This window comes from Molossus molossus, unplaced genomic scaffold (genome assembly GCF_014108415.1).
Source record: "Molossus molossus isolate mMolMol1 unplaced genomic scaffold, mMolMol1.p scaffold_m16_p_6, whole genome shotgun sequence".
Lineage (NCBI taxonomy): Eukaryota > Metazoa > Chordata > Mammalia > Chiroptera > Molossidae > Molossus > Molossus molossus.
Window position 1 is genome coordinate 31,683,184 of NW_023425399.1, and position 13,172 is coordinate 31,696,355.

A 13,172-nucleotide genomic window follows, 5' to 3' on the forward strand; every position below is an offset into this window, starting at 1 on the left:
CAGATCTGCAGGCTGGCAAGCAGTAGAATTGTACAGCTGGGTACACAGTCCAGTTAAATGACTGTTGAAATGTGAGACCGGCAAGGTGAGATGGTAGCATAGAATCGAAGACAAAAAAACCCTGTCTGGGAGGAAGGAAAGGCTTCCAGAAGAAGCGATTTTAACTAAGATAAGAAGGGAGAAGAAAAACGGTCAGGAAGGGAAGGAAGACAATTATTAATATCCTTAGATAAAATCCATTTATGTGTGCTGGGTAAAGTTGGGGTATCAAGAGGAGTGCACTCCAAATAGTAACTAAATAGTAGGGAGAATGGGAGAACACACTTAGGGTTCATGGAATTCAATAAAATCGGATGCTTGAGTTGGCTATTGAGTATTTTTTTATTATTGATATTTAAATCTTTCTCTTTTCCTTGTGTCTTTCAGCCAAAAGGTAGAGTAGAGAGGGTCATTTCTAGCTATCTATAAAGCTACATAAAGAAAGGTAGGGGTCTAAGTCACAGACAAGGATATGCTCAAAAATGTACTTCTTCTGGGCAAAGTATTGTGAATGGAATGGAATTTGGAAACCTGTTTACAGATTTACGTGTCCCCATTTTAGTGGCAAAACACTAATAAAACAACCCGTGGGAACTCCCCACTCTTCTTGGATTTGGCCACTTGTGCTCATGATTTAAAAATTGGTGTCCAGGTAACTAAGCTTAATGGTGTAATGTCTCTTGCTGTGTACAATGATAAATGTGTTGTTTGGTTGACTTAAAATTATTTTGCAAAATAGACTTTCCTGCTCTATAAATGGTTTTGTAAAGAAAACATTTGATCTGTTCATTCCACAAATATGGGAGTGAGCTAAGTGCTGAGCTAAGTGTTCTTATCTGTTAGCAAGGAGTGTACAATTTCAGAAAATAATTTTTAGAAACTTCTATAAAAGTACATTTCAAAACCTGTGAATATGGTAAAAGGAAGGGTGTTTTCTTTGGTTTAAGGGCTTGAAAATAAAAATACTCATATAAACACATACCTGAAGTAGGAAAAGGGCATAAAGAATGTCTTTCCTGTTAACAAAAGCTTGAATACATGCTTCCTGTTTCCATGGTAGCCGACTGCACAGAAAAATAAGTCATAGAAGTGACTTTTTACGTCAATGACTTGCTTCCCAAACAATAAGACCAGGAGGAATCAGAGAGAAATAATGGTTCCTGTCTGATGAAAACGTTTTACAACTTATCGGATTTCTACAACCAGAAAGAACACTATATGGGAAAAATACACAAATTGGAATTTATCTTTTCATTTTGCAAATGTCTGTCTCTAGGTTCTTTACATTTGTTTGAACAAATATTAGTGTTCTTCATGCCCCTGATCACTTAAAAAAATGGTTAAAATGGTAAATGTTATATTATGTATATTTTATCACAATAAAAACGATTAAAACCAAAATAAAAAGCAAACTAAAAACATATGCTAAAGAGACCCTGTTTTTACTAGGTCTAACTTTACTGTAGAAATGTACTTTAAAAACTGTCTTAACATTGCTTTAGAAGAAGAAAACTCTAATGCTTAAATTATAATTAGGAAGGAAGGAAGGAAGGAAGGAAGGAAGGAAGGAAGGAAGGAAGGAAGGGAGGAAATAACACCTTTGGTACCTCAAAGCCAGCGCTCAAAGAAGCCCACAGCTGGGCTGGTAGAAGAAAAGAGGAGGGAAGGAGGGATAGAAGGAATAGAGCAAAACTGTGTGGGCGAAGACAGGAAAGAAAAGGACCATTAACTGACCCTGTTGTTTTATTTCCCAGAATGATTCAATACCTCAAGAAGATTTCACTCCAGAAGTGTACAGAGTTTTCCTGAACAACCTTTGCCCTCGACCTGAAATTGATAACATCTTTTCTGAATTGTAAGAGAATGTATTTTCACCCACTGCTTCCTGGCCTCAGGGGTCCTCGGGCTGGCTAGAGTGGGATTTGAGCAATAGAGGAAGAGGAAGGACTTCGTGTGCGATGTGTCTGACAGCAGTGTTTCTGTGTGATTGTTGGAGATAATCACGCATCCCCGCCCCTGAGGTGCAACCAGTGCTTTAAATGAGTGGAAGTTTGCTGTGATTTGTTGCTGGGTGTAGCTGTTTTAGGGTCCCAGGGGGCTCTGTGTGGTTGGAAAATTATGGCTAAAATAGAGGCAGCTTAGTGGAGACAGACTCATGTTGCAGAAAGAACTCTGAACTGGGGACTGGCCATCTTACCTCTCTGGACTGAGAAATGTGGATTACTAAGGTTCCTCCTAGCTGAAAATTATTTGCATTTATGTTAGAATTTAAAAGCATTACTTTTTTTTTTTTAATGAATGTTAAAAAAAAAAAAAAAGAAAGAAAAAAGAAAGAAAGAAAGAAACCAAAAGACCAAGGCAAATGTGGGGAAGTAGAAAATTTACTTTTTTGATATACTGAAATCTACGTGATGACAGAAAATCAATCCAAAATTGATAAATACAGTAAGGATTTCTTCGTATGGAAGACAGGCAAACAGTACTGCTGAGAATGACAGTGGATATACTCGCGTGCTAATGATGTTCATTGCCATCAACTATTTCTTGAACATGTGCGATATTTGCACCACGGAAAGTGACTTTGGGCTGTCGACAGGATTAAAATGTGAAGTTTGAAGCACACTATGTTGAACAGTTATAGACATGCTGAAATGTAACTTTAATGAAAAGAAAAGTGTGCTTCAACAGATTGCTAATTTTTTTAGTAATGAGTAATAACATCTTTAAATGATTAATCGGGATATAGGAATTTGATGACTCATCCAGAAGTTTAGTGTCATAATCAAAAAACAACCCTTACCTCTCTGTTCAGTTCAGAGTGGTGTATTTTTATACACCAGAGGCAATGTTTTCCTCCTGTGGGTTTTTTTCTGCACTGGTGCTGCTCAAGGGCATTGGGATTTAGTGGCAGTGACAGTAATTTATTTGTAGCCCAAAGAGCTGCAGCGATTGTGCTTGGAGCAGCCCAATGTCTTTGGGGCAAGATAGGAATTTCAGTATGGCAGGATTGAGTTTCTCTGTAGCTAAATGCAAATTTATGAATGAGACTTGGTGGGCAAATATTCTAATGTATGGTTTTTTATTGTGTTTAGTGGTGCCAAAAGCAAACCATACCTTACGGTTGACCAGATGATGGATTTTATCAACATTAAGCAGCGAGATCCCCGGCTAAATGAAATACTTTACCCACCTTTAAAGCAAGAACAAGTCCAAGTATTGATTGAGAAGTATGAACCCAACACTAGCCTCGCCAAGAAAGGTCAGTCCACCTGGTCCCACAGCATAGGGAAGCCCTGGTTTCTGATTGTGACACCCCCTCTCCCCACTTTGTATGCCTGCTTTCCTTCCTGTCTTAAATAACTGGTGGTTCAATCCAAAGTAGATTTTTTTTTTACTTTGATATGTGATTTTTGTTGTTGATATATAATATGCATGCATGTAACATTTTTTAAAGATGTCTAATGATTTGTTTTGTTTTAAATTACTCAGTGGCTGAATGTATCTTTCTGAGACAAGAAATTCACCATCCTACAGGTTTTAGAGTCTGTTTTTAGATGTTCTGAGAAGTGATCCACAGATCTTTCTAAATCTCTAAAACTAAAAAAGTGGAACCCTTATCTTATTCTAGTTTACACTATTGACAATTTTTTCCACTTGGGAAAATAATATGAAAATTTGACTTTCTATGTGAAAAAAAAATATTTGTAGAAAAAATAATGAGTCTAAGAACTAATCTCAAAAAGACAGCTCTAAGTTGCCTGGAAGTTATTAAGAAATTTATGTTTTTGATTTGAGAAAAATGAATTGCCAAAAAAAGATCATGATGATTTAATTGCCAAGAATTTTAATTATATGTAGCGTCATTGTCCCTAAAAAGAATCTTTAGCTATTTCTTGAGCACTAAGACTAAGCCTCATCTGGACTGAGACATCTTCACTTAGAAAATTGCTTTGCTATCACTGATGCTGTTGTAAATGCCTAGATTTTCCATAGCGAGGAAAATGAAGTACAATTAACCTATCATTAAGAAGAAATAAATTGCATGTTGATATGCAGGCAATTTTTAAGTAACAGATAGCTGTAGCAAGCTGAATAGTTATTAATAAGAATGGTTATCATTAAAGTAGGTTAAAAAGTTTTTCAACCCATTGTATCTATTCTGGAACTGCTCCTCTAAATGAAAGATGAAAATATTTATTAGGTATAAATTAAAATCTTATAATTAATTTTATCCTATATGTTATTAGTTAGGAATTTATAGATGACATTTTTTAGTGTTTGTTAATTTTCTTGGTCAAACTCTTTGCCTTTGTTGTATCATCATTCTATTGTTGCAAGGTCAGCCGAAGGAAACAACTGACCCAATGGTGCATGTTGGCATTGCCAGGCCTGCCCCTCTGATCTCAGATGTGATGCCCTTCCTTCCCTAGTGCCACGAAGATGTCATGTCTCCTTTCATTTAGCAGGGAGAAACTCCTTGGAGATTTCTCCCAGATAGTTGGACAGTTTCTGAAATGCAAACTTCACCAGAAATAACGAACAGCATTATAACAGATCCAACAAGACTTGTAAAAGACCATTAGCTTATGACACCAGGAAAACAAAAAGCTTTTGTGAAACCAATGAAGCACTTCAGAACTAAACTTTGCCCTTTCTTCCTCCCTTTACACCATACTGCTGATAGCGCATGATTCAGGTGGCGTATGATGCCCTCATACATCAACTCTGATGACTTGGAAAAGTAGCAGGTACAAAGGAAAAAAATTACGATAAGTTACTGAAAAATCTAGAATCCTGGAAGGACTAATTTTGATCTAATGAAAACTAGGATGATGTCTCCTAGCATTTGCAAGAGTATTTAGTGCCATCTTATAGCTATACCAGGTATGAATTCTGTAATCAGAACAGGCCCCCCAAATTTGGCTATATTTAAAATAGCAATTCTATTTTTCTCAAACTTAATATGACTCATCATGAAGCTTCTATGTCAGCTTTGATGTGATTTTTTTAAATCATAAAATTCATTTCTCAACCCAAAATCTCCAATAAGAAAATGTCACTTTGTTTGCTACTTTGGCTCTGTTCATTTGAACAAAGAAGATAAGAGAAGATTCTTATTATGTTGACTATTATTTCATAATATATAGGATAATGACTTTGAAATCCTTGTTTGTAAGAATAAGAAAATGTTGGGTCAGAGGTTAATTCTTTGGTGACTAAGGGTTTGAAATATTTTTTCCAAAAATGAAAATTGATTTTCTAATTTGAGTTTTCAGTTTGACTTTAAGATCTTTCCAGGAACTCTTTTTGTGTCTTCTTAAATCAAACAAAGTACAATTTTAGGAAGTATTATTTGACTTCAATATGGTGAATTATGAGCAAGGAAATTAGCTCTCTTTATTATGTGACTTTTAATATGCACGTTATCACTTTACAAAGAAGCAAACTAAGTCTTTACCTAAGATATAAAACCAGGATATTCTTTAAGAACCAGTTTTTAACTTTCAGTCAACTGGTTAATACATTTTAATTAATAAACACATCAGAAAATAAGTAGGGAAGTTTAATGTTACATTATGGGTTTTTTTTGTTGTTGTTGTTTTTTTTGCTGCTGCTGCTTTAATTTTGACTAGTTCTTCAAATATGCCCAAGCATTAGTAAACTGAAATACAAAATCAGTCTCATTCATTGGAGAAAGATACCTACCTTCATATTACCTATATTTGATAAAAAGCTAGGAATAAGATACACACACATATGTATGTATATATAATGTATAGTAACACAAATATACATATACTCTTTCATATCAAGAGACATATTTTAAAATAGTTGTTAAATAGATAATACACAAAGTTGATCTGTGCTAATATTTAGTTTTTATATGTTTTATATAAAAGGAAGCATAAAATGAAATGAAAAATGTTCAGTGTGGCCCAAAGCCTAAATGCTAAAGATGACCACAGGTGTGCTGACTAATCTGGACCTCGTGGGACACAAGTCCAGAAGAGATGAGGGGCTTGGATGCTTTGTGAACCTGTTGCCATTCGCATGTGGGCCGCTTGTCCACACTGAAATTTCTGTTTCCAGAGATGTAGATATTGGTTAAAATTAATCAGAGGGGTTTGTGCAGTCTCCGACACAGAGGGGACCAAATGTTCACACATTTGGTTTCCACAAATAAAGGGTTTGAATATTGTTGCAGAAGATACTGTTCTCAAAGGAGTTTGGTTTACTTTTACAATTTAAAACCACACATTAAAAAATGCTGTGGCCTCAAGGTCAGCGAATATGTCTTCCCTGCCATGTTGTTTGCTCTGAGGACCTAAATGTGCTTATTACAGGAATACACAATGACCCATGCCTCTTCTAAGCAAAAGCGTCATGAGTGTCAGAGTTTTAAGACTAATATTTTCTGAGTAGTTTTTTTTTTTTTCACTTAAGCTTTTTACAAGAAAGCCAAATTAGCGTGAAAAATAGAATAGTTATATTGGTGCCTTTGGTAACAGAATGCAGACTTCTAGATTCAAGGGTTATGTCTGTAAATGAAGGTCAGATTTTGCTCAAATACACTGCTAAACCAAAAGAAAACAGTTGAGTTTGTTCATACTTTTATTTCCCTGTGAAGAGCAGGTGTTCCTGAGTATTGTTAAACAACTGGATTAATATAGCAGATTGTAATATCAGCAGATGTTTCAAGCTAGGTTTCTTTTTTTATCAGTTCTTCCTCTTAAATTTTATAAGCTGTAGTCTACAAAAGCTTTCTACTTTGTTGCAATTAAATCATAAAAATTAACTATACAATCACTTTTAGATCAGTACTCACTGAGTTAATACTATAATAGCTTAAAGGAACTCAATATTAATAATAACAAAGCAATTTGGATTTCTGCAAAGCAAATAGAAGTTCAGATACAAGCAAGCACTTTTGCTTCAAATAGACCAATGTTAATAATGATTGCATCAGTGGAAATAACCCTATTGTATTTTCAGTATTCTTTTATTTTAAAATACTGATACAATTAAACTATACTGGATCATTAATATTAACAGCAAAAACACCTAGAGTGTTCTAGAAAGAGTGTTGGACTTGGGACTCTCACAGCCTGTAGTAGGCAGAACTCCTTCAGCTGAAAAATGATAGAAACTTAACTCAAACTGAAGCACAGAAATGAATTTACTGGTGCAGATGAGCAAGGTGTTAATTTCAGGCATGACCACATCCAGGGGCTCAAAGCTGTCCTGAAAAATTGTCTTGCATGATCTCCTATCATTTTCTTGATACTGGCAGTAATTATTGTGCTGTCTCTCCTGGGGTGACAAGAAAGCTATCAGAAGCTCCAGGTCTCCCAATGTCAGTATACAGAAATAATTTTGACTCGTATTTCCATCAAAAGTCCCAAAAACCTCAGTTTGGCCTGAACTAGGATCTCTGTAGACCAGAAGATGGAATGTAATAATTGGGCAGACTTGAGTCACATGACTCTCCATAGAGCTGATGAGAAATTAACTGCCTAAACCACATGGACTGACAGTGGGAGAGAGGTGGTTGAGTTCCCTGAAATTCTTTTTTGTTTGTTTTCTTTTCAAACTTATCTTCATTGTTGAATGTATTACAGATGTCCCTCTCTTTTTCCCCCATTGACCCTCTCCTCCCCACTCCCACCCACCTCCTGCCTTCCCCACACTATCGTCTGTGTCCATTGGTTATGCATATATACACAGAAATTCTTTGGCTTATCTCTATCCGCCCATACCCTCCTTCCCCTTCAGGTTCATCAGTCTAACAACCAATTTGTATTACTTATTTCCTTCACTTTTTTCACCCATCCCCCAGCCCCCTCCCATCTGGCAACCAACAAAAAGTTTTCTGTATCGATGAGTCTGTTTCGTTTTGCTTGCTCATTTTGTTTGTAGATTCAATTGTTGACAGATAGGTTTCTATTGCCATTTTATTTTTTATATTTTTTATATTTTTCTTCAGGAAGAACCTTCAACATTTCATATACTACTGGTTTGGTGGTGATGAACTTTTTTAGCTTTTTCTTGTCTGGGAAACTCTTTATATGTCCATCAATTCTAATTCTAATTCTAATCAATAGCTTTGCAGGATAGAATAATCTTGGTTGTAGGTTTTTGCTTTTTATCACTTTGAATATCTCTTGCTACTCTTTTCTGGCCTGCAAAGTTTATTTTGAGAAATCAACTGACAGTCTTATGGGAACTCCCTTGTAGGTAACTAACTGCTTTTCTCTTGCTGCTTTTAAGATTCTCTCTTTGTCTTTAAACTTTGGCATTTTTATGATGATGTGTCTTGGTGTGGGCCTCTTTGGGTTCATCTTGTTTGAGACTCTCTGTGCTTTCTAGACTTGTATGTCTGTTTCCTTCACCAAGTTAGGGAAGTTTTTCGACATTATTTTTTCAAATAAGTTTTCAATTTTCTACTCTCTCTCTTTTCTTTTTGGCACCCCCATGATGTGAATGTTGGTATGTTTAAAGTTGTCCCGGAGGCTCCTTACACTATCCTCCTTTTTTTGGATTCTTTGTTCTGATTGGGTGTTTTTTACTTCCTTCTAATCCAAATTGATGGTTTGCTTCTTAGCCTCACCTACTCTACTATTGATTCCCTGTAAATTATTCTTTATTTCAGTTAGTGTGTCCTTCATTTCTGACTGGTTCTTTTTTATGCTTTTGAGGTTCTCGTTAAGATCCTTGACATTCTCACTATGTTCCTTGAAATTCTCACTAAGTCCTTGAGTATTCTCATAGCCAGTGTTTTGAACTCTGCATCTGATTGATTGCTTATCTCTATTTCATTTAGTTCTTTTTTTGGATTTTTGTTCCATTCTTTCATTTGGGATATGTTTCTTTATCTCCTCATTTGGGCTGCCTCCCTGCATTTGTTTTTATGTATTAGGTAGAGTTGCTATGTCTCCTAGGCTTCCAAAGGTGGCCTATTATAGTAGGTATCCTGTAGGGTCCAATGGCACAGCTCCCTGCTCACCTCAGCTGGGCCCCAGTAGTGCACCCATCAAGTGGACTGTCCACCCTTCTGTTGTAATTGAGTCTTTATTGCTGTTGGCATGTCAGTGGGAGGGATTTACTCAGGCTGATCAGCTGTAAGGACTGATTGTGCCCACTGATCACTGACCTCTGACTACCTTGGAGGATCAGCTGTGCAGGGGCCTACCACACAGAGCAAGACCTACTTCAACAGGGCTCTGGTAACCACTGAATTCACTCCTTGAGTGTGTCGCTTGTGGAAGTGGTTGGGTGGTGGTGCTTCAGCATGGTCTGAAGCTGTCCACTGGATGTGCTGGTTCTGGGGCAAGGTCAGCCTCTGCCTGTGTTCTGCCTGGGACCACCAGGCATAAGCTACAAAGTGATCTGCAGATGGCTGCTTCTTGTGCTGGTCTGGGAGGTGCCCAGGCAAAGCCAAGCTGTGAACCAAAGCTGGCTGCTTCTAGTGCCAGGTCCTGGGCCAGTTAGCTAGAGGTATGGGGCTTGCTGAGGCCAGGTGCTGTCTGCTTGAGAGAATTTGGGAAAATCTGAAGCAAGAGCCAAGACAGGTTAATCCTATGGTAAAGTCACTGGAAACAGCTTGGGTGGGCCTGAAAGTTGGGTGGGCCAGGTCCTCAGGGAATCACTAGGGTGGGGCAAACAGTGTGAGCCAGGTTGCTGGAGTCCCAGATATGGCACACTTCTAACTGCCCTGTGGGGGAAGGGCTCACCAAAGGAACAATGGCCTCCACCAGCACATCTGTCCAGGAGAAAGCTGCCTATCCAGCTCTTGTCCCAGTGGCAGATAACTCACTACTTCTCCATATGTCTCTGGTGCCTTTCAAGCTGCCTCCCCCACACTGGAGCCTGGAGGGAGCGAGTTGGAGTAAGTTCATGTATGGGCCCTTTAAGAAGAGCTGCCTGGGGCTTCAGCAGCCTCAGCCTCCCTGAGCCAAAGTTACTGCTGGTTTTTCCAGCCAGAAGTGATGGGGACTTCTCTTCCTAGCACTGGAACCCTGAGCTAGGGGCTTGGTGTGGGACGGGGACCCCTCAGTCCTCAAAGAGGACCTTCATAGCCGATGTATCCCTCCTGTTTTTTATCTGCCACCCATGGGTGTGGGACCAGCCCATCTGTGCCTCTATCCCTCCTACCAGTGTTGATGTGGCTTCTTCTTCAATTTTATAGTTGTATGACTTCCATTCAGCTTGATTTCAGGTGATCTGAATGATGGTTGTTCTACAGTTTAGTTGTAGTTTTGATGTGGTTGTGGGAGGAGGCAATACTGCGTTTACCTACCCCCCCATGTTGACCGAAAGTCCCAGGTTCCCTGAAATTCAAATGGAGTGTGCCACCTAGAGGAAGGAGCATATTGGGAAGATAAAAACAACAGAACCCACTAAAACTGGGTCAGAAATCAACATTTCATCATTACTGTTTACTTTACCTTAGGAAGCCATTTAATGTCTTTGGCCAGTCCCACTCCCTAGTTTTTTCATCTTTAAGAAAAATTATCTGGCCCTGGCCAGTTTGGTTCAGTGGTTAGAGCGTTGGCCCATAGTCCAGAGAGACCTGGGTTCAGTTCCCGCTAAGGGCATGTACCTCAGTGGCAGTTTGTTCCCGGCCCCATTGGGGTCATGTGGGTGGCAGCCACTCGATGTGTCTCTCTCACATCGATGTTTCTCTCTCTCTCTTCCTCCTCCTCTTCCTCTCACTCTATCTGAAGATGAATGCAAAAAGTGTCCTCGGGTGAGGATAAAAAATATATATATAATAAAAAATAATTATCTGGAAAAATTGCGTAAGTTGATCATGGTAAGAAGATTGCATATATTTATTGTTGCCCACTAAACCTTGGTTGACCTGAACTAATGAAAAGTGATAATTGGCATTTATACCAAATAATTTCAAACCATTGCTGGGTCTGGAAGTGAGATTCAGAACATTGGTCAGAGACATTCCTGAATAGCTCACAGGCTTTAACTTATTACAACTAAGAGTAAATTAGAATCATTTGATGATGAAACCTGAAGCATGTCACATCTGTGCATAAATATTTATTTCTAATTCAATCATTTTTACATATATATATCATATACATGATATATATAATTAGGGATTAGAGTTTAAAATGTAAAGATTTACACTGAAATCTTACTATTTACTTTATCACTTAATTTTCCTAGATTTTTTTTTTTTTTATCCTCACCCGAGGACATTTTTCCATTTTTTACTCAGAGAGAGTGGGAAGGAGAGAGAGGAAGAGAGAGAAACATCGATGTGAAAGGGACACGTCGAGTGGCCGCCACCCACACCACCCAACCAGGGCCGGGGACAAACTGTAGCCAGGGTACATGCCCTTAGCGGGAACCGAACCTGGGTCTCTGTGGACGCTCTAACCGCTGAGCCAAACTGGCCAGGGCAATTTTCCTAGATTTTAAAAAATCATTATTTTCTCAGCACTTTTCTCTTTTTAGGTAGATGTCATAAAAACTAATGATTATTTTTATTACTGTCTATTATGCATCCATAATGAATGAAAAATGCTGGCATCGTGTGATGGTTATGCCAGGCAGGCGACTTGACGCGCTGGAACTGTGTGTTCCTCGTCTGTAAAGTAGGATGTTATCCACACTCGCAGATGGGGAGCTCTCCCCACATCGCTTGCACTCCTTATTCCAGCACAGTCAACAGCATCCTCGGCAATGCTCCAGAGCATTCTCTCAGCCCAGCCACAGACAGCCTACATGTGCCCAGGCCTGCATGGCCCCAGGAGTGTTTTTCATTCAGGAAGTAGTACCTCACCTTCCGTGCCCCCATGTGGGACAGTTTTGATGCATTTCCTCTGCTTTCTCCTGGAGTGCCTCAGTGGGATTTAGACTTAGTTGCCCACAACCATAACCTGACGGATCATGTCCCCTTTATTAGCTCTTTCCTCCCCTTTTCATTTCTCCATTTCCCTACATTTATTTTTTGGGTTACCTCCTAAGTAAACTGCTTTTACTCAAATCCTTCTTTTAGAAGAACCCAAAGTAAGGCAAGCACTTTTTATAAATGTCCCTAACAGAATCAAAAGTGAAAGATGGGTCAGGTCAGAGAAGCTGAGCATCAAGAGAAGAACAAAGGCAAAGGGGCTATGCCCACAGCCTGTCCCTTCCGACCTGTCACATAACTGCCTCAGTTGTTAGCATTTATGAAGGCCTGGCCGGTGGCCTCACATCCTGGGCCCTCTAGTCCACAGGGAACTTGGCCATGTAGCCCACACTCTCAGTCACAGAAGAGGAACTGACAATGTTGAGACTAGGACCATACTTCCTGTGTCCCAGCACACAGTCCTCCCCACTACTCCAGACTTCTGCTTGGGCCCCTCCGTCAGGACTTGCTGAGAAGAGATGCAAGGCCAGCTATTCAGAAGTTAGCAGTTGGCATCCGTAGCGGTGGTTTTTAGACTTGTCCTTGATATAGCATCCTTTCACTTGTGTTTGTACCCTCTAACAAAGTCTCACAAGAAAGGCCAATGTGTAGGGAAACCTATAAAAGCACTGCTTTGGTTGAATACAGGGGAGCCTGGAGTGTAGCCCCTGAAGGCTTCCCTGCCCTCTTTCCTCTCCTGCCCCGTCCCATTCTCCAAGGCACTTCTGCCACAACCCGGGGACTCAGGATGCACAGTTATAACCACTCAAATGGAGGAAATATTGATTGGTTTAAAGGTCTGCCTCACAATTAACGTGGCTTCCATTTAAATATTTTTATACAGACCCCCTGCAAGAAATAAAAGAACTGGAATGAATGAACAAAGTCAACTCAAACAAGATAGGTTTTCTTCCTAATAGAGATAGATGAAAAGTATGATGTAGGCAGTTCTCTTCATGCCTTAATTAAGTTCCTATACTAAGAAAGCTGCTAAAAAGCCACTCTAGTATTTTATTGATTAATATCCCATTTAAAATCCACCTATTGACTTTCTAACTTCTGAGGAAGGTCATAGAAGAATGACATTATCATCTGTGAGTTTATTTCAAGCTATACTAACTCTGTTTCATATGTTTGGAGATTTCTCTGAGGTATGAGAGATCGACTAAAATAAAAAAATATTTTTTTCTTTCAAGATAGCTATTATGAGTCCATTGACTAT

General features: G+C 38.9%; 1 protein-coding gene across 1 annotated transcript in view; it reads left to right on the forward strand.

Annotated features, from left to right (window-relative positions):
* PLCB1 (phospholipase C beta 1) overlaps window positions 1-13,172 on the forward strand; it is a 699,430-nt gene that overhangs the window by 488,786 nt on the left and 197,472 nt on the right. Inside the window, exons 10-11 of the mRNA XM_036244472.1 lie at window positions 1,794-1,894; window positions 3,132-3,298. Coding sequence (XP_036100365.1) covers window positions 1,794-1,894; window positions 3,132-3,298 — 268 coding nt within the window. The remainder of the gene's footprint in view (window positions 1-1,793; window positions 1,895-3,131; window positions 3,299-13,172) is intronic.